Raw genomic sequence first — 22,775 nt, 5'->3', positions numbered from 1 at the left:
GGCAGTACAGACAGTCCGTGCTTTTTGCGCAGCGTTTGTCCGCTGCGCAAAAAGCGCGACATGCTCAATATCTCCGCGTATTTCACGCATAACGCACCCATTGAAGTCAATGGGTGCGTGAAAACCACGCAGGTCGCACGGAAGCACTTCCGTGCGAACCGACTGTTTCGCGCACCAGCTGTCAAAAGGATGAATGTAAACAGAAAAGCACCACGTGCTTTTCTGTTTCCAAACATCCAAACGGAGTGTCTTTGAGATGAGCGAACCCGGACAACCGAACCGAACCCGGCAAAAAAAATTCCGGTACGCGACATCAGGAGATAGTCACTGTCCAGGGTGCTGAAAGAGTTAAACTGTTTCAGCACCCTGGACAGTGACTTCCGATCCCAATATACATGAACGTGTAAAAAAAAAAAAAGAAGTTCTGACTTACCGATAACTCCCGGCTTCTTCCTCCAGTCTGACCTCCCGGGATGACAATTCAGTCCAAGTGACAGCTCCAGCCAATCACAGGCCAAGCACAGGACGCGTCACCAAGGCAACGGCCGGGAGGGAAGTTCTCGGTAAGTACGAACTTTTTTTTTTTTTTTTTAACAGGTTTCTCGATATTGTGATCGGCATTCACTGTCGAGGGTGCTGAAAGAGTTACTGCCGAGCAGTTAACTCTTTCAGCACCCTGGACAGTGACTGACGTCGACTAGACTCATCTCTATGATGGCGGCTGCGCGAAAATCACGCAGCCACGCATCATACACGGATGACACACGCAGCTGTCAAGTGGTTTTTGCTCGCGCAAAACGCCGCGTTTTTTGCGCGCGCAAAAACGCAAGGTTCGTCTGAATCAGCCCTTAGGGTATGTTCACACGGGCTATTTTCAGCATATCACTTCTTGAGCCGTTTTTGGAGTCATTTTTTATTGACTCAATACAAAAACAGCTCCAAAAATGGCCATAAAAAAAGCTAGTTTGATTAAAAAAACGGCTGAAAATCAAGAGCTGTTTCACTTGAAAACAGCTCCGTATTTTCATCCGTATTTTGTTAACCGTGTGAACATACCCTTACAGTCAAGCTCTAAACCAGAGTAATATGGGGAGATCTCCCTTTTCCACTAAGCTGTTGCCACTTGTTCTGTCATTTATTTTGTCTCATGCTGCTAATGTTCCTATTGACATGCATATGTGACTCTATGCGATAGATTCCTGTGAATATATGTTGATATTCTAAATTGTTTTATATACCTGGCCAGGTGGTATTTTAAATAGTTTTTGTGTTACCTTTTTAGGCAATAGACTGGGGAATGGTTTTCACTTTTTTTCTCACCAATCTATAATATATATATATATATATATACATACACATACATACATACATACATACATACAAACACTTTTATTTATTTATTTTCTTACCTTGAGGTGTGCTGGATATGTCCTAGAAGAGTATTTTTTGTTTTCTAGTATATAGCCTTTAACCCTTTCATGACCAATGGTCATTTATACCTGTGTCCATGTAAAATTTTCCATTTCTGATATCACTTCTTTCAATGATGAGATCTTTGCAACCGCTTTGAATATCACAACTATTTTTACTTTGATTTTTACAAGACTTATAAGGCAGACAAATCACAAAAAATGTGAAAACACACTTTTTTGTAATTTTTCATGTATATTTATCTATAGTATGATTTTATATATATATATATATATATATATATATATATATATATATATATGTACACACACATACATACATACATACATACATACATACATACATACATACACACACACACACACACACACACACACTGTCACCCTGGATCGCTGCCAGTGGAGAGTGAGGAGGGCTATAAGGCTATATTCACACGACGTGAAAAAAAGGGCAGTTAACAACGGATCAACGGTCAGTTTTTCATGGCTGTTTTGCATCAATGTGTCTCGAAATTTAAAGGGAAGGCGTCATGAATTATTATTTTTTTTTTATCATATTGCTTATAATAATGATAACATAAATTTTATTTATTAATATTCTCGTGTTCTACTTTTTACTTTGTTCTTATTTTTACTTCTCTAACGACACATACAGAGATGGAATACGGCACATACAACCCCATAGATAATGCGAACGGGAGCCATTCCATTCACTGCAGCGTACACCGTCTGTGTGGGAACGGCACATGTGCCGCTCCCACACAGACCAAAACTAAGCTCGTTCGCAGAGCGAAATCCGGCGCCATTTTCATGTGAACCGGAAGCCGCTGCCGGACAGTAAGACGACGACTTCCGGCCGCGGCTTCGGGCCATATGTTCAAGGAAGCGAAGGCGCAATGAATAGGAGCGGAGGCGGCAGCAGGAGCAGGTAATTTATGTTTGTGTATGTGATGTGTGTATTATGTTCGTGTTATACTGTCTGCTGAGCACTGTATCTAATCCTCCTGCACTGTGCAGTCGCTCAGAAAATGGCGGCACACAGTGTAGGGGGTTTGAAGATTCAAACCCCTCCTTCTCCTGCCACTAGCCAGAATAAGGGAGGGGGGATTGTGTGAGGACACTAGAGAGAGTGCGTCTACCCCAAATTTACAGCATAAAGCAATGAGGTTGCTTTACCACATTGACCATGCTGCAATTTTGGGAACTGTTCCCTCTAGTGGCCAGCACATGGAAATTTTATAAATTAGAATCTAATTTATAATATTTCCTGACTTGTGAAAAAATTAAAAGAATTAAAACAATGTGTAATCATTTAAATAATAATTGTTTAACTAAAAAAAAAAAAATTCTAGCAACACATTGCCTTTAAATCCATTTTCCGGACATCTGACCGTTTTTAACCACCATTTGCTATACGATTTTCATGGACGTTAAAAAAATGGATGAATTTTATTCGTTAGGGTTTTTTTTTTGTTGCAGCCACCTGAAAACACCACAGTGCCCATGTAGATAGTGATTCAATACCACTGTAGATAGTGCCACATTGCCCACTGTAGATAGTGCCAGTGGCCACATAGAAAGTGCCCACTTTAAATAGTGCCACAGTTCCCACTCTTGATAGCGCCACAGTGTCCCCTGTAGGTAGTGCCCATGTAATGCCACAGTGCCCATGTAAATAGTGCTACACCCCCTGTATATAGCACCCCCTGTAGACAACACCACAGCCCCTGCAGATAGCGCCAGCCCCTCTGCAGATAGCGGCACTTCCCCTGTAGATAGCGCCACTCCCGCTGTAGTTACCTGTAGGAGCGGAATCCATCTGGCAGGGGATTCCGCTCCTAGAGGGAGCTCCCGATGTCTCTGTCCATATATGAACAGTAATGTTAGGGGCTGTTAGGGGCTAACTCTAAAAGTGGAATCCCCTGCCTCAGCGTCGGCAGCGCAGTGGTCGGGGATTCCGCTCCAGGAGTAGCCCCTGACGTCACTGTCCATATATGGATAGTGACGACAGGGACTTCTCCAGTAGTGTAATCCTCTGCACAGAGTGTCGGCCGGGGATTCCGCTCCTAGAGAGAGCCCCGGACGGTGGGCAGTGACGTCAGGGTCTCTCTCTAGAAGCGGAATCCCCGGCACAGCGCGAACTGACACCGGGGAATACGCTCCTAGAGGGAGCTTAGGTAGCGCTATCTGCAGGGGGCTTTGCACTATCTACAGTGGGGGGTGTAGTGCGGGGCTCTTAAAGCCCCGGCAGACATGAGTGCAGCTCTGCTCACACTGAAGCAGCACTGCACTCATTAAACCCCGTTCAAGGCGGTCAACGTTTATACACGTGGCAACTGCATGGGGCATCGGCAGTTGGAACGTATATAGCCGTATGGCAGTCGTGAAGGGGTTAAGCTACATAGCCAGGAAAGAATATTGAAGTCAGTTGCATGCATGTTATTAATCTCATTACAATTTCTTAGTTATAATACATACTTTTTCCCTAAGTGTTTTGCAACATCAGAGCGCTTAAATCCATCCAGCTGGTAGAGGCGTTTGGCCAAGCGTTTAGCAGCTTGTACATTACTATTGGTCCCATTGCTGAGGGTTTCAGTGCTTCCTTTTTCAAGGATTTCAGTGCTGCCCATGTCATGTGAGGCCTCTAGAGATTTTCTGCTGGGTCCCGCATCACTGCAAAACAAAATACAACAAAATGCATTAATGCTACGTGTTTAAAAAGAAAAATATATGAAAAACTAAAAATTAACCAAAATAATGGAGAAAGGTTTACGGACGAAGGTGAACATGAAAATAGCCCATAAATCAGCAAATATCACTGCCTGTGTAACCTTCATTGCTTGTTAGATTATAGAAAACAAACAGTACATACAAGGACATCACTATGGTAAATGTGTTCTAAATGACACAAATCTATTATTATTATTATTAACTGTGATACATTTGATAAGTAAAGGTTTGCAATAGCTCCTAATGTCCATAAGGAATTACAGACCATGACCAATTGTGATTTTTCCAGATATTCTTTCTAATCTGACTTTCCAAGAATCTAAAAGCAGCAACAAACATTACACCGACATTGTCGTATAACGCAATAAAGTGCTACTTTACCTATTGACAGCTTCAAATGTGCATTGACAATTATTTCTGTCACCTCTGAAGTAGGTTCATTTGAAGGCTAAAGATTAATGACTAATAGGCCGACTGCTCACCCAAGTTATGAAGAGTGAATTAAAAGAAGCTATTCATATTTACTGATGTGTGAAGGATAGTGAATTAATATTCATATGGTACAACCAACTCTGCTGCTTCCTTATCCATATGAATATTAATATATAAACTAAACCCCCTTTTTTAAAACTATATTGACTATAGCGCTAATGTATTCTGCAGAACTGTACACCATGTATTAACTCAGATCGCATCTCAAGCATATGTCCCCTTTTAGACAGGCTAAAACCCCCACCCACAAAAAATTGCCGATATAAGTCCACTGAATATTCATATCACAGCTCACATCACAGTCAACTGTATAGTGCTCAATATTATACTGAGCAGTTACTTGTGGTCCAGCACCTTTGAAATAGCCATTTTTCTAAATAAAAAAACAAAACAAAAAAGTGATAGAAACATACGATAGCAACTGCATAGTGTGTGTGTGTGTGTGTGTGTGTGTGTGCCTATGCCTATGCAATAGAGTCTCTGTGTATGCTTATTTAAATTACACATTTTAAAATGCGATAGAACTGATTTTTAGTCGCAGAAATTTATGCACCAAAATCTGCCACTTGTGATTGCACCATAGTATGGAGAACTGTGCCAATTAGAGGCTGGGGCAGCATAAATATCTGAATATCATTGGACTCAAATCCTGAATCGCCGGATGCGTGCCGCATAAATATGCAACAGATCCGCTTTAAATGTTCCTCTAACCCCTGGCAAACAGCTGATTTTGCCTAGGGGGAGCCACAACCAGCCAGACATTTCGAGTCCAACTGAGCTGCCCGTAGAGGGGGGTCCCAAGTGGGGGACCCCCTTCTATGATGTTCATATGCCCTTCATGACACAATCCCTTTAAGTCCAAAATTTTGCGCTGATGAGCTGCATGATATATTTTTATAGGGGTTGCTGCTCGGTTTTCTTTACACAGAGATGCAAATCCAGTGCTTCTCTTCATACAGTGACAAAGTTTAATCATAAAATTCTGTCTGTCTGCGACTACGAGGATTTTAGTTTTAGGATTGCAGTTCGCTCCCCCTAGTAGTGGTTGCAGGTACCGGAATTAAATGTTTTAACTTGAATGGAAGTAGGAGCAGTTCAGTTCTAAACCCCTTTAACTATGAGTCCCACAGCAGTTGTGTGGTCTGTCTCTAGGTACACCATTAGAGCTGCTGCACACTACACAGAGCTGCTGTCAGATAAGTGCAGAACTGTAATAATGCTCTTATTATAAGAAGAGCTGCGAAGGGTGGTTGCACTTGAATTTCTTAGTGTTTGACATGATATACAATTTCTATGCCGCATTTTTCTCCAATAAAATAAAATATCTATTTGATCTCTGTAAAGGTTTCAGTTTTTTTAGTGGAAACAAAACAATAGCGTAGTCGAATACGCTATTGTTTCCGCGAAAGAAACTGAAATGTCACGTAACGGAAACAAATGGAAACCAACTGCAACGGAAGTGTGAGAGTAGGGTTAAGGCTTCATTCACATCTGTGTCGGGGCTCAGTTCATGGGTTCAGTCAGAGCTTTCCGTCAGGGGAACCCATGAACGGAAACCAAATGGAAACAATAGGCCTGTCACTGTTGTGTAAGGGTTCCGTTGTTTTGACAGAATCAATACCGTGACGGAAATCTCCAACGGAACCCATGAACGGAGCCCTGACGCAGATGTAAACGAAGCCTTATGTGTTCATGTCATCACATATACAGTGTTACATCAGTTCAAGTAAACATGTTCACCAAGTTAGACCAAAGTACCTAAAACTGGTTTAGACTGGTTCTAGCCCATGCTCTAGACTAGGGGTCTCAAGCACGCGGCCCGCATGCAGCCCCTGAGGCTGTTTTCTGCGGCCCGCGTGACACAGAGCCGCTAATACAGGCTCTGCTCCGGCACTCTGTGGAATTCCCAGTGTTGTCAGGGTCTTCCCCAGAGCAGAGTCCCGGGCAGCAATTCAGTCCACTATCCGCAGCAGGAATTGACATGCTGTGTCACAAAAATGCGCACTGCAGGACAAAATTTCTGGTCAGAGATTTTACGCAGTGTCTGGATGAGATTTGGTAAATCTCACTCACTTTGCTGCTACCGTATTCTGCGTATTGTTTGGGCGGAAAATATGCAGCAATTCCGTTACATGTGGACAAGCCCTAATACAGTAGCAGCAGAGTATATTAGATGTGAACAATTCTCATTCACACGCTGCGTAAATGAGAAGTGGAAAAAAAAGCTCAGAAATTGACCTGCGGTGCGATTTTTTTAATATGCAGCATGTCAATTGTATTTGCGTAAACGCTGCTTATTTGTTTCGGGTTTTCCCCATTTAATTCAATGGGGAGGTAAAACCCGCAAGAGATAGCAGATGTTGTTATGTAAAAACGCAATTTATAGAAAATAAAAATCTTACACTTGCCCAGAATTCTGTTTCTTCGTCCGGGCCGGCCTTCTGGGATGACGTTTCACCCCATGTGACCGCTGCAGCCAATCTCAGACTGCAGAAGTCATATGGGATAAAATGTCATCCCAGGGCTGCAGTGTAGCGACGCTGTGTAGCGCTATATACAAGGGTGGAGTGCTGTGTGGCACTATATACAAGGGGGGGAGCACTGTGTGGCACTATATATAAGGGAGGGCTGTGTGGCACTATATACAAGGGAGGAGTGCTGTGTGGCTCTATCTATAGGGGGCTGTGTGGCTCTTTCTATAGGGGGCTGTGTGGCTCTATCTATAGGGGGCTGTGTGGCGCGATCTACAGGTGGCTGTGTGTGGCGCGATCTACAGGGGGTTGTGTGTGCGGCCCTATCTACAGGGGGGCGGGGTTGGAGCTATCTACAGGGGGCACTGTGTATGTGGTGCTTCACTTTACAGTGTGTGATACAATTATATTCAAGGGTGCAGTGCATGGTGGTATTATATTTAGGGGCTGCAGAAATGGGTCAATGGCCGGGAGAAGTCGTCATGAGCTCTGGACCGGATGGAGAAGAAAAGAGGAAAAAAAACTACTAGCATCTGAGACGTCGTCACCTGTGTTTCACTGGATCTGTAGAGAATCTGTCCCCTCTCCTAAGGCCTCATGCACACGACCGTATTTTTTCCCACCCGTAAATACTGCCGTAAATACGGGTCCGGTGTCACACGTATTCGACCCGTTTTGCACCAGTATTTACGAACCCGTGCCCGTAAATATGGGTCCGGTGTCACCCGTATTCCACCCGTATTTACGGGCACGTTTTTGGCGGCAAAATAGCACTGCACTAATCGGCAGCCCCTTCTCTCTATCAGTGCAGGATAGAGAGAAGGGACAGTCCTTTCTGTAATAAAAGTTAAAGAAATTCATACTTACCCGGCCGTTGTCTTGGTGACGCGTCCCTCTCTTCACATCCAGCCCGACATCCCTGGATGACGCGGCAGTCCATGTGACCGCTGCAGCCTGTGATTGACCTGTGATTGGCTGCAGCGGTCACATGGCCTGAAACGTCATCCAGGACGTCGGGCCGGATGTCGAGAGGGACGCGTCACCAAGGCAACGGGCGGGAGACCGGACTGGAGGAAGCAGGAAGTTCTCGTTAAGTATGAACGTCTTTTATTTTTATTTTTTACAGGTTTATTCTGATCGGTAGTCACTGTCCAGGGTGCTGAAAGAGTTACTGCCGATCAGTTAACTCTTTCAGCTCCCTGGACAGTGACTATTTACTGACGTCGCTTAGCAACGCTGCCGTAATGACGGGTGCACACATGTAGCCACCCGTCATTACGAGAGCTCCATAGACTTCTATGGACTGTCCGTGCCGTTATTACGGCCTGAAATAGGACATGTTCTATCTTTTTCAACGGCACGGGCACCTTCCCGTGAGAAAACGGGAAGGCACCCGTCGCCAATAGAAGTCTATGAGCCCGTTATTACGGGTCGTAATTACGACCCGTAATAACGGGAGTTTTTACGGTCGTGTGCATGAGGCCTAACATGTTTATTACAGGAAATCCTTGTATTCCACATAAAGTATTTGTGCAGTCCAGGACGAATAGAAAAATTGGTGTTACCAATCCCCTTGTCAGGAGGATGTGTCCCTGCACAGTGTGATATGGTCAGTATGTAGGGACACAGCACTGTGACAAGGGGTTGCGCAAAAAGGTAGTGTTAGCAATAGTTATGGCGTGGCAGGGTGGCGGTGTAGAAGGGGGGCCCAAGTTTGGGTAACAGCCCAGGGCCCATGGTCTTCTTAATCCGCCACTGGGTACAGGATTCAGCGAACAGTACAACTGCTCTGTATACAGATTAGAAAGCAGCTGTATTTCAAAAAGTAAAAATAATTTTTAATAAAAACTAAATTTGAAAGTTGCACGAAACGCACTGCATGACATTTTTATTTTAAAAAATAAACACTTTCAAAGGTTTACATAACCTTTAAGGCTTTCAAGATATCTTCAAGCAATAATACAAGCTGCTCTACGCATTGATTTTACAATGCATCTGGTGGCAATCCAGGATGAATCAATACAGATGAGGTATTAGAGGAATCTCAGAACTGAGCCTGTGTTTATGACATCATCATCAATGCTTGATTCGCACAGGCCACATTATAAGATGATGATGATGATGAAGGCTATGATAATGATTATTACAATCAATCACAAATACGATTACTTCGGTAGGAAAGCTTGTCATAGTCTTTAAATACATAATTTCAAGAACAACTATATTAAATGAATGCAATCCTTTTCAAATTACCCCCCCCCCCAAAAAAAAAAAGTAATTATGGAGATGATACAATGTTCTCACCATTTTTATAGCTGTTGACTAAGCCATGTTCAGAAGACCTGGTGGTATTTTCACAGATTCCGCACATAAAATCTGTGCAAATTTACATAAAAATACATGCAGATAACTTTTTCAAAACTCCATCCACTATTATTTAAGAACATGCTCAAAATATTTCCGTATGTAACCAGAAAAAAAACTTTACCATGTCTGAGCCCACTCTAAGGGTATGTGCACACACACTAATTACGTCCGTAATTGACGGACGTATTTCGGCCGCAAGTACCGGACCGAACACAGTGCAGGGAGCCGGGCTCCTAGCATCATACTTATGTACGATGCTAGGAGTCCCTGCCTCGCTGCAGGACAACTGTCCCGTACTGTAATCATGTTTTCAGTACGGGACAGTTGTCCTGCAGCGAGGCAGGGACTCCTAGCATCGTACATAAGTATGATGCTAGGAGCCCGGCTCCCTGCACTGTGTTCGGTCCGGTACTTGTGGCCGAAATACGTCCGTCAATTACGGACGTAATTAGTGTGTGTGCACATACCCTAAGGCTGGATTCACAGAAAATCTGCCTCAAAATTCAGTTTGGAATTTTGAGGCAGATTTTGCTCTGCCTGCTCGTCGATTTTCGTTGCATTTTTCACCCGCGGCAGTTGAGCGTCACAGGCAAAAAACGCAGCGAAATACGCTTTCTCTGCCACCCATTGATGTCAATGAGAGGTCAGAGACGTGAACGCCCGAAGATAGGGCATGTCGCTTCTTTTTCCCGCGAGCGGAAAAAAACACCTCCACCTCCCATGGGAGGCATTTTCGTCCGTTTTTTGGCGCGCTTTCCAACGTGGTTTCCGCATCAAAAAACTCTGTGAAAACTGAGCCTAAGGTGGCAACTAAAACAAATGTCATGGATAAATACAAGCACTCAACAATATCCAGCTAAACAGCATCTGGAACACAGTCCTATGTGAAGCTGGTTACATAGTACGGTTGAAAAATACACATGTCCATCAAGTTCAACCAACGGATGTGAGAAAGGGAAGGGATGAGAGAAATTATAGAACTTTGTTTTACCCTTATTGATCCGGAGAAAGGTTTAAAAAATAAAAATTACTCATAAGGCATTAACCAAACTTCCCTAAAAAGAATTCCCTCCTGATCCCAAGTGGCAATCCAACTGGACCAACATTCAAACAAGAATTCTACACATTAACATAGGAGCTAATATTTTTTTGTTCTAGGAAATGATCTAAGCCTTTTTTAAAGCCATCTACTGTCCCTGCTGCGACCAGCTCCTGCGGTAGACTATTCCATAGATTCACAGTTCTCACAGTAAAGAAGGCTTGTCGCTTCTGCAGCTTGAACCTTTTTTTCTCCCGACGGAGGAAGTGCCCCCTTGTTTTTTGAGGGGGTTTTACATGGAACAGGATTGCACCATATTTTTTGCATGTGCCATTCATATATTTATATAAGTTAATCATGTCCCCCCTTAGTCGTCTTTTTTCAAAGCTAAATAGGTTTAATTCTTTTAATCTTTCCTCATAACTTAGATTCTCCATGCCCCTTATTAACTTCGTTGCTCTTCTTTGTATTTTTTCCAACTGAACTGAACTGCATATTCTAGATGAGGCCTCACTTAGGTTTCCTTGGTTTCCACGGTCCGTACATGACACAGGAGCCCGGACCGCAGAAAGAACGGGCAAGTCTTTTTACGGCCGTGTTCTGCGGTCCAGGCTTATAGCAAATAATGGCCGCGGCCATGTGCACGGCCAGCGATTTGCGGGCGGCTTGCGGGTGACACTCCGCCCCCGGTCGACCTGAAAAATCACGGGCGTGCACATGTCTACGGTCGTGTGTATGAGGCCTAAGACTATGTTCATATAGCGGATTTTGCGTGTCGGGTGCCGCCGCAAAATTATTCCTGCCATCTGTAATCGAGGACTTCAACGGGAGGTTCGGGCAAAGATCAAGCAGGACGCTTCTTTTTCCTGCTAGCTGGGAAAAAGAAGCGCCCAACTCCCATTGAAATGAATGGGAGGTGGAATTTTGCAACGGAATCCACGGTTCCACTGCTAAAATTCTGTTGGGCCTAAGAGTTATTTAATGAAAGACTGCATGAACACTGGCGCTTGGGAGTTCAATCCTCAATTGTCCGTAATTGCCAAAAATATGATTGGAACTCAGCTCAGAGGAAGGTTTTGGGATGGTTCCCCTTTTCCCCTAAACTGGGCTCTAAACCGATTTCTGCAAATTAAGAACAGGTATTCAATTGCTAATCGCAAGTGTGCATATAGCCATGGAAGAAACCTGCATATATTTCTCAGTGCAATATTAGACATACGATATAAGAAGAGAGTCAGATATTAAGGTCCTGTTCACACTGAGTTTTTTGCAGGTAGAAAAAATCTGCCTCAGAATTCCTTCAGGAAGATTTTTTCGCCTGCGGCCATTGAGGCTGTTGCAAGGACCACGACCAAAAGATACGACACAAAAAAACACTCAGAAACGAGCACTACAGCAAGAAAGGACATGCCGCTTTTTTTCCTCGTGAGCTGCTGAAAGCCAGCCCAGGAAAAAAAACGCTTCTACCTCCCATTAAAATAAATGTCCGGCTATTTCTGAATTTTTTTTGCGCTGATTCAGACGTGGTTTCCACATCGGAACTGACCCTAAGGCCCTGTTCACACGAAGTATTTTTTTGACACGTTTTGAGACGCGGAAACCGCGTCGGAAAACGCACTAAAAAACGTCCGAAAATGCCTGCCATTGATTTCAATGGGAGGCGGAGGTGTTTTTTTTTCCCCATGAGCGGTAAAAAAACGCTTGCGTGGAAAAAGAAGCGACATGTCCTATCTTCGGGCGTTTACACCTCTGACCTCCCATTGACATCAATGGGAGGCAAAGAAATAGTATTTTTGCGTTTTTGCCCGTGGCGCTCAAGGGGCGCAGCGAAAAACGGCATGCAGAATTTTCTGCCTGCAAAAAACTCTGTGTGAACTCAGCCTAAGGTTCGCACAGAGTTTTTTTACTAGTTTTTTGGCGCGGAAACCACTCTGCAAAACTTGCCAAAAAACGTCCGAAAATGCCTGCCATTGATTTCAATGGGAGGCGGGGGCAGTTTTCTCCAGTGAGCGGTAAAACCGGCTCGAGGGAGAAAGAAGGGACATGCCCTATATTCGCGCGATTACGCCTCTGACCTCCCATTGACATCGATGGGAGGCAGAGAAAGCGTATTTCGCTGCGTTTTATGCTCAATGGCCGTGGGCGAAAACCGCCCCGAAAATCGGCGTGCAGGCAGAGGAAAATCTGCCTCAAAATTCCAAACTGAATTTTGAGGCAGAATTTCCTCCTGCAAAAAACTCTGTGTGGGAGGAATTTTTATTTATATTTTGTGTATTTGTCTATGTTTATTGTTCCTTTAACGGCAGAAATAATAAAAGCCATAGCAACATGATATAGACTGAAAATGTTTAGACTAATGTATAGAAATATTGGCTTGAATATAATCAGATATGTTTGAACCTTGAAAGCAGGCACAACTTTGTTGTTTTTTTGTATGTAGTGACTTTTGTGTAGGAGACAGAGCGTAAATAATGCTGGCCAGGAATTGACCTCACTACAGACTTGCATGCAATTCTTCATGCTGTATTACACAGGCATCATGACATTTGTGTTTGGCATCCTGATTTATTCTTCCAATCCCTGAATCCAGGCAAAAAGATTTAATTTGCCATTTTAAGAAAAAAATGTAAAAAAAACAAAACAAGCGCGACCTACCTGACCACGAAATATTACTGACCTGAGCAAGTGACTAGCTGGAAGCGGTTCAGGATAGACACAATGCAAGTTGACTGTTGTACAATTGTACTTAGGTGCATATTCCAGAACTCATGCAGCCCCCCCATACTGTTAAATTAGTGATTTCTTTAGAAGGACCCATTTTATTCTAGATAGGCATCATGAGTACTTCATTCTGTGTGAGAAGATTTGGTCAGATTCCCCATCTCTTCTGCTAGCGGCAGAAAAAAACAAAACATGTTGATCTTGGCATTTAACTTGACATACAGGCAACGTTTACGGAGCATATGAGCCCTCGTGTGACAAGAAATTGGCACTTATATTTCTTTGTTTGAACAGACGACCAGAGCATGAGATTCAAGTTTCTAGGGCTAGTAGACACATATCCTGCAGCAAGTAGCACCCCTAATATTAGTACATGTGCGATTTCACAAGACAATGATCAAAAGTATTTGTTCTGAAAACTAAAACCGCAGAACTGGAGTCGTATGTGACTAAAGACTTAAAACTGCTTAACATATTTTATAAAAAGACGGGAAATAATAGTTTGCTGTACAATCCTCGTTCTTTAATCTACTCAAGAGACAAGTGAGCAGATTGTCCTGGCAGACTTTCCAGGCACAAATTCCTTCCAGTATGGTATGCAGTAACATTCCAAGATTAACAGAGCAAAAATACACATTTTATCAACCAGACAGAAAAGTGCCCCTCTTGTCTACGATTTCTGCCTTACAAATCACTTCAAATAAACCCACACACATACATATATATATATATACACACACACACACACACACACACACACACACACACACACTTGACCAAGAGGTCTTATTATTATTCTCCATCAGTATTAATTTCCCCTATCTGCATGTTGATCGGATTACTAGGAGCATGGAAAAAATGTGCAAATAAAGGTTCTTAATGCTTCCAACCTAGAAGAAAAATATTATGAGGTCGCACCCCCCCCCCCCCCATTCAAGTTTACAGACAACAGATTGAAGTTATAAAATGATAAATACAGTAGATGACATATCTAAGACTATAGGGAGAGGCTGATTATAATGATATTCAAGGAGTCTGGTGACAGGATGTACAGAACAATGCCTGCCCCCGTAATCACTACTTTCAATTTACATAGCTCTACTTTTGAGAACCTCCCGAGACATTTATATGGATATGTTAGGGTATGTTCACACGACCTATTTTCGGCCGTTTTTCGGGTGCCGTAAACGGCCGAAAAGGGGGAAGCAGAACGCCTCCAAACATCTGCCCATTGATTTCAATGGGAAAACGGCGTTCTGTTCCGACGGAGCATTTTTTGCAGCGTTTTTTACGCGTAAAAAACGGCTGCGAAAAAGAAGTGCAGGACACTTCTTGGGACGTTTTGGAGCAGTTTTCCATAGACTCTAATGGAAAAAGCACCAAAAACGGCCGTAAAAAACGCAGCGAAAAACGCAGCTCTTGAAAACAGCTCCGTATTTTGAGACGTTTTTGACTCTGCGTGTGAACATACCCTTAGGGTATGTTCACACGCTTAACAAAAAAACTTCTGAAAATCGTTTAAAGAGGCTCTGTCACCAGATTTTGCAACCCCTATCTCCTATTGCAGCAGATCGGCGCTGCAATGTAGATTACAGTAACGTTTTTTGTTTTTTTTTAAACTAGCATTTTTGGCCAAGTTATGACCATTTTTATATTTATGCAAATGAGGCTTTCTAAAGTACAACTGGGCGTGTTTAAAGTTATGTACAACTGGGCGTGTATTATGTGACGAATCAGCATCATCCACTTCTCTTCGTTAACACCCAGCTTCTGGCAGTGCAGACACACAGCGTGTTCTCGAGAGATCACGCTGTGACGTCACTTCCCCAGGTCCTGCATCGTGTCGGACGAGCGAGGACACATCGGCACCAGAGGCTACATTTGATTCTGCAGCAGCATCGGTGTTTGCAGGTAAGTCGATGTAGCTACTTACCTGCAAACGCTGATGCTGCTGCAGAATCAACTGTAGCCTCTGGTGCCGATGTGTCCTCGCTCGTCCGACACGATGCAGGACCTGGGGCAGGAAGTGAGTGACGTCACAGCGTGATCTCTGGAGAACACGCTGTGTGTCTGCACTGCCAGAAGCTGGGTGGTAACGAAGAGAAGTGGATGATGCTGATACATCATACACTTCTATTCACCATGTCCAGCTAGTAAAAGAAGTAAAAACGCTACATCGACTTACCTGCAAACGCTGATGCTGCTGCAGAATCAACTGTAGCCTCTGGTGCCGATGTGTCCTCGCTCGTCCGACACGATGCAGGACCTGGGGCAGGAAGTGAGTGACGTCACAGCGTGATCTCTGGAGAACACGCTGTGTGTCTGCACTGCCAGAAGCTGGGTGGTAACGAAGAGAAGTGGATGATGCTGATACATCATACACTTCTATTCACAACGCCCAGCTAGTAAAAGAAGTAAAAACGCTACATCGACTTACCTGCAAACGCTGATGCTGCTGCAGAATCAACTGTAGCCTCTGGTGCCGATGTGGCCGACACGACGTCACAGATCTGCACTGCCAGAAGCTGGGCGTTCTGAAGAGAAGTGGATGATACTTCTCGTCAGAACGCCCAGCTAGTAAAAGTAGTAAAAACGCCCCGATGTACGCACAGAATACACGCCCACTTGGACTTTTGCAAGCCTCATTTACATAAATACAAAAATGGTCATAACGTGGCCAAAAATGCTCGTTTTTTAAAAATAAAAACGTTACTGTAATCTACATTGCAGCGCCTATCTGCTGCAATAGCAGATAGGGGTTGCAAAATCTGGTGACAGAGCCTCTTTAAGAACAGGCCTCAGAAGCAAAGGAGCACCTAGAGGATTTTGGGGCCTCCTTTTTTTAGAATATATTTTAGGCACCATGTCAGGTTTGAATAGGTCTAGTGGTGCCAAAACAGTGGAAACCCACCAAAAGTGACCCCATTTTGGAAACTACACCCCTCAAGGAATTTATCTAGGAGTATAGTTAGCATTTTGACCCAACCGTTTTTTTTTGCTAAATTTATTGGAATTAGTCTGTGAAGATGAAAATCTACTTTTTTCCTGAAAAAAACAAAGCATAGAATAGTCTAATTTTTACAAGGAATAAAAAGACAAAAAGCACCTCAACATTTGTAAAGCAATTTCTCCAGATTACGGCAATACCCCATATGTGGTAATAACCTGCTGTTTAGACCCACGCCAGAGCATGCAGGAGCACCATTTGGATTTTGGAGCGCAGATTTTACTGGAATGATTTTCTGTGACCTTGTCGCCGTTTGCAACGCACTGGACAGTGGAAACCACCCAAAAGTTACCCCATTTTGGAAATTACACCCCCTATGGTATTTATCTAGGGGTATTTTGAGTATGTTGATCGCAAAGTTTTAGGTGTTATTTAGGTTGTCTTTTTTGTCCCAAAGCATTGCATTTGCCTGTACAAATAACTATGTCGTGCTAAAAAAGCATATGACCAACAAATGTCAATCAAGATAAATCAGGCACGATAGAAAGAAGTTGGCACCACTTTTAGTTTCCACAGTACGGAACAGGTATGAAGATGCAAATGAGAGCAGGTTTTCCAAGTCAAACAAACTTCGGGCGGTGATCAGCATAGAAAGGACAGTCTTGCAATATCACGTAGGTAAGGAAAATGAAAATGCGGCACTCACCCGTTTGTATTTCTTCTAGACTTTATTGTAACATCTTAGCAAAGATAAAAGCGTTACAGGGAGGACAGCAAGTTGTAGGTTACAGCCTGTTTCGCGCTAGAGATAGCGCTTCTTCTGTCCTAGAACGTCATTGCTGGCGGCGTTCTTTTAAACTACCGTCAGCTGTAGCTACCATAGTAACGCGTGTAGCGACAGTGAACAGCTTCTGAGACACACCCCTTAATGTTAATTCCTTACAGAGGGGAAGAAACGTCTTTATAACTTGACTAAAAAGATTCCAAAAATCACACCTGGTCCTGACCTATCGACCGCTGAGAAAAGAATATTTCTATCGCGGCTACGTCAGACTACTAAAGGTAAGTGAGATTTTGACAGTAGAAGTCTAGGAAGAACGTTTTAATAAATGTCGGGTGGTGGAACGTAGAACCATATTTAATTAAACAAAGTATTACTAAATTGGGTTATCCTTGAATATCGTTTTTTTTTTTTTTACTGAAAAATGGTTACGATATAGGAAGCCGTTCATTGTTCCTTTACAGAACGCATAGCTCCACTGTTGTACACATGAGTAAAGTTAAAATGCAACACTTATTTCAACGTGTAGCAATTGAAAACAAAACTATAAGCACAAACAAAAAAATCATTCTAAAAAAACTGCCATGTCATTTTTATCGCTTAGACCGGCAGGTCCCATTGCATTTGCACGTATAATCCATCCTGATTCTTTTCTCAATAGAATCCTATGTCTATTCCCCCCCCCCCCCCCCCCCCCCCATTTTATGGGATTGGGACATGTTCAATACCTGCAAACCTCAATAGACTAGAATCTCCACCATGGACTCCATTCATATGGTTAATTAATCTTGGTACTCCCTCCCCTCGTTTGTTGTTATTGATTTGCAATGTTCTCTAAATCTGACATATAGGCATCTGATGGTTTTTCCTATATAGAATCGTCCACATGGACAGAAAATAATATAAAACAACAAATTTAGTTTTACAGCTAATGAATTGCTCTATTTTATGTGTAATGCCCCCAAAGTTTAATATTTTTGCTTGGAGGTTAAACCTACAAAAGGTACAGTTACCACACCGATGGTTCCGTTCTTAACTAAAATTAAATTATTTGTCAGATTTGTTGATGACATTTTTATGGTCTGGTCCGGAACAAAATCAGAGTTTGGGCTCTTTGTCACCTATTTGAACGATTCTAATAAAATGAATATGAAATTTACAAGTAAAATTGACCCTGTGACCACAACGTCTCATTAGCATAATCAATCCCTATATGAGGGACAAACCTGCCAAGTGATGCTGGCACTGCATAACAGATCCCTGCCCGGCAAGGTAGGAACTGAAATGTGCGAAGGTAGGAACTGAAATGTGCGCAAAACAACCAATCACCTGCAGAATATATAAAGGAGCAGTGTCCAACACCGAATGTATAGAAACAGTAAAGGATTACTAATCCACAAATTATTGTCAGCTTTACCAGCAGTATTAATCGGGTAGAACAAGTTGCACAAAACCGTAAAACAAGCCCATACTGCACTGATCAGGAACAGTTCGTATACCATCCAAATAAAAAGAGCTATGCCCGTATCACCAAAAAGTAAAAGTACTAAGAATGAAAATAACTGCTTTTTATGGCAGGATATAATCAGAACAACAGACAGAACGAAAAAAAAAAAAATCGAACATTTAAAAACTACAGCCCCCAATGTATTCATCATGGGGTATAGTGAGAATTTTTAGCTTTGATTTAAGGTTTTACCAGTTATTCTAATTTTGCGTGACCAATTGTAAGGAGACACCACCTTAGGTATTCATCTAGGGGTATAGTGAGAATTTTTAGTTTTGTTTTGGGGTTATTCAAATTTTTAGTCAGTGGGCAGAAAATGGGAAATAAATGAAATTACTTTATAATGGCCAATATGAAGAAAGAGGGGACTGATGAATAAAAAATAATTTAAAACTCTAATGAGGTGTGATAAATTTTGAAGCATTCTTTTATGCATAGGCCAGGATTTGTGAGGCAGGTATCGCATTGGTAGGTGGTGTCTTCTGATCCCTCTTCTTGCACACACCCTACATTTTTTTTGGGGGTCTTCTTTTTTTCTCAGTAGGGGGTATCTCTGTTGGAAAATGCTGGCCTGGAATAATGCGATTTACATTACTTGCAGTACCCTCCCCTTCTGGGTTTCCAAATATTAGAGCCTTGATGACCTTCTCCTGGAATTGCAGGAAGGTTTCACGATTGCCTGTATACCTGGACACCACAAACGCATTATAAAATGCAATTTGGGTGAGGTGGACGACCAGCTTTTTGTACCATGTTTTGCGCTTACGCATGGCACTATATGGTTTGATCACTTTATCGGATAGGTCCACCCCACCCATGAAGCGATTGTAGTCCAGGATGCAGGTATGCTTGGTGGTTGGGGTGCTGGATCCACGTACTAGAACAGGTCTGCTGCTAGCATTATGAATGGTGGACAATATGTGTACATCCCTTTTGTCCTTAAATTTAAGAAAGAGCAGATTATCGCTGCAGACGGCACTACTTTCCCCTTTGTGCAACGTCTGCCCCAGCAGGTTTTTGCGAAGGCCCTTCTGATTCTTCCGGATGGTGCCACAGGCCACGGTGGATCTGGACGGAAGGTACTTTAGGAGGGGAATACTGTTATAATAATTGTCCACGTATAGGTGATATCCCTGACCAAATAAAGGGTGTATCAGGTCCCAAACTATTTTGCCGCTGATACCAAGAAATGAGGGGCAGTCTGGGGGTTAAATTTTTTAATCTTTCTCATAAATTTTGAAATGGTGTGTGTACCCGGTGGCGCTCTCACACACCTTGTATAATTTTATGCCGTACCGGGCGCTTTTGTTTGGGAGGTATTGCCTGAAATGCAGCCTCCCTTTGAAATTTACGAGGGATTCATCGACCGCTATATTTTTTTCAGGGGTGTAATTTTCTGAAATTTTTCTATTATAGTGGTCGATGACAGGCCTAATCTTATATAGCCTGTCATAATGGGGGTCCTGGGGTGGTGGGCAACGGGAATTATCGTTATAATGCACTTGAGCAGGGCCTCAAAACGTGTTCTGCTCATCACCGTACTGTAGAGGGGCGTATCAAAACGTGTTCTGCTCATCACCGTACTGTAGAGGGGCGTATTGCACAATACGTCAGAGGACCAGTAGTCCCGGATACGTGTTTTTTTTTATGAGGCCCATGTTTAACAATAGGCCCCAAAATTTTCGGAGTTCCACTGGGTCTGTGGGAGTCCAGCTTTAAACTCCGGCATTATATGAGATGGGATTGCTGGCCATAAACTGCTCTGCATACAAATTGGTCTGCTCAACCATCGCAGAAACAAATTCCTCAGAAAAGAACAAATTAAAAAAATCTAATTCCCTGAACCCCGCTGTCTCTACTTGGATCCCTGAGGAGGCAGTAAAGTTAGGAACCTGAGAGGTATAATTTACAGCAGGTACCCACATTGCCTCATTTGAATCCGGCTGCGCAGGACCAACTGCTCTTCTGCGCTGTGGGAGGGAGCTCATAAGACTCGCTAGATGATGATGAAGATGAAATAACAAATTCCATCTCATCTTCACTTGCAGAGTTGGTTTCGGAGCATAACATGGCATATGCCTCCTCTGGACTATAAAATCTCTGGGACATATTGGTATGGTACAGTATATAATAACTAATCAAGCTAATAAATCTCCCTAAAAACAATAGAACTAAAAAGTGATCCCTAAAAATACAGGAGCGGGACCGAGCGCACTGTATAGGTCACAGGCAGTGACAAGACACAGAGGTCCGGTAATGAGCCTATATAAAATAGCGCTACCCCTAACAAGACTCCCTACAATTGCTAAATAACTGTTACATTTTTTTTTTTTTAAATTATGTTTTTTTAACAAGAAAGCTAAACTCCCTACAAATACATGAGAGGATGGAGTAGGTAGGGACAGAAGACCACAAGTAAACGGTCAGCAGGTGACGGACGTCAGCAGGTAAGCAGGTGACAGAAGCTGGGGCTAGGGGTCAGTATAGGGTAAAATTGGGGAACTTTTTAAACAAAATTGACAGGGACACTGACAGGGATTTCAGATCTGACAGGGTCCTTCACGGATCGGACAGGGTCCTTCACACTAGGCAGGGATCAGCTGAAGGGAATGGAGGGTGAGTATAGAGGAGTTATTTTTATGTTTTTAACAGTTTTTTCTGTCAGAAACACTGACAGTACACTACACTACACTGATGACCGGCTCTGAGGAGATCTGACACGCAATGAACTTTTCAGAGCCGGGAAACGGCACTGTGTTGTCATTGACAGCTGTGATTGGTCTTTCACATTTGACTGACCAACCACAGTGATCGCCGACCAGGACCGCTATGATAGGTCACGGACCGCGACAATCATTGTGATGTCACCATGTCAAGTGACATGGTGACAGTTTGAATGCAGGGCTTTCCTGTACACCATTTTGCGGTAAGGCACCGCTAAAAACGACGTACAGTAACGCTGATTTGCGGGAAGGGATTAAACCTCTCATTTTCTGATCCTGTTCTTTAATGATAGTAAAACAGCAACTCTTTCAAGTGCAAGTAATTTTTCATTTGTCGGCGGCTGGTGTTACAGATTACTAATGACAGATAATGTGTACTGAATCATATACATGTAATAAGGTCTTATTTATAGGAAGTTCAAAGATTTATTAATAGCACAAAACACAAGAATAATTACAAATAATAGTGGTCGTTGGGCTATTTCCACTAAAATGTGTCCAAAGGAAAAATAGATTAGTACATTTATAGGACTCTTCCGTGTCTATCCATGGTAAATATAAAATAGCAGAGGTTTATAAAGGACCTCACTTACTGAAAGACCCCCGTAATCACCAGTAATCTGAAACAGATCTAGTATGCGGAGTAGACACAGGTATAAAGTGAATGCGAATGTCATTTCTGTGTGTCGGCCTAGACAACCTTTACTAAATGACATGAGACGGCTCATACGGCTAGAGAACACTTGAACATTTCATCAGCACAAATCTTCCAAACAAAAAAAGGTGATATCATAGTATCACCTCTCACTTGCCAAACCACAAAATAAAAACACGAACATAATCTGTAACGTTTTCACAAGTATATCTTTCAGACAGCCGTAATGCAACCACATTTTAGAATTTGCATTATGGGACCCCCGTGGTTCAAGTCAACCAAATTTAGGTTGCATTCACTTGAACCAGATCTTAGGGCTCTAATGTACAACCTACCGGTTTCCAAAAATAAATGTTAGAAAGCTTGGACACCTACTATCACTGAAATGGTGGTCTCGAGCCCCGCGTTCAACATTACTGCATAAAAAACGCAGTGAGGGGGAGCTTGAATGGAGCGGCAGTCGAGCATGTGCCCTGCCGCTACATTCAATGTCTATAGGGCTGACAGAAACAGCCGATTGCTGTACACAGATATCTCAGTCAGTGTCAGAGTTGAATGGAGTGGCATCACATTCCTGACCGCCGCTTTACTCAAAGAGTAGACACTTAACCCCTGCTCTCGTGATGGATCGGGGTCCCAGTGGTGGGGCCCCCAGCCATCAGACACTTGTCACCTATTCTGTGGATAGGTGACAAGTATTGTTTGTGGTAAAAAAAAAACTTTAATTTCTCTCCACAACTGATGGCTGGGAGCGATACTGAGCAGAAATAATGGCCAGGGGACCACAGTCCCTTTGTTCTCAAGGTCAATGGGGATCCTGGAGGTCGGACCCCTGAAAATAAAGTTATGGTATGAACTCATGATATGCTATAACGTTACAGATCGGAATATCCCCTTTAAGCGTTATGCAGA

At 42.9% G+C, this 22,775-nt stretch overlaps 1 protein-coding gene across 8 annotated transcripts in view; it reads right to left on the bottom strand.

Moving 5' to 3' along the window:
* LOC142759603 (PH and SEC7 domain-containing protein 3-like) overlaps nt 1-22,775 on the bottom strand; it is a 683,786-nt gene that overhangs the window by 290,260 nt on the left and 370,751 nt on the right. For 7 of the 8 annotated variants that reach the window (XM_075861948.1, XM_075861983.1, XM_075861956.1 and 4 more), the window contains one exon: nt 3,909-4,103. In XM_075861948.1, coding sequence (XP_075718063.1) covers nt 3,909-4,103 — 195 coding nt within the window. Of the gene's footprint in view, nt 1-3,908; nt 4,104-9,050; nt 9,071-22,775 lie in introns of those variants that run through there. The other variant, XM_075862010.1, reaches the window with a different exon arrangement.

This window comes from Rhinoderma darwinii, chromosome 1, assembly GCF_050947455.1.
Source record: "Rhinoderma darwinii isolate aRhiDar2 chromosome 1, aRhiDar2.hap1, whole genome shotgun sequence".
Lineage (NCBI taxonomy): Eukaryota > Metazoa > Chordata > Amphibia > Anura > Rhinodermatidae > Rhinoderma > Rhinoderma darwinii.
The sequence above is the reverse complement of the archived record's forward strand: the minus strand, read 5'-3'. Positions and strand labels throughout refer to the sequence as shown.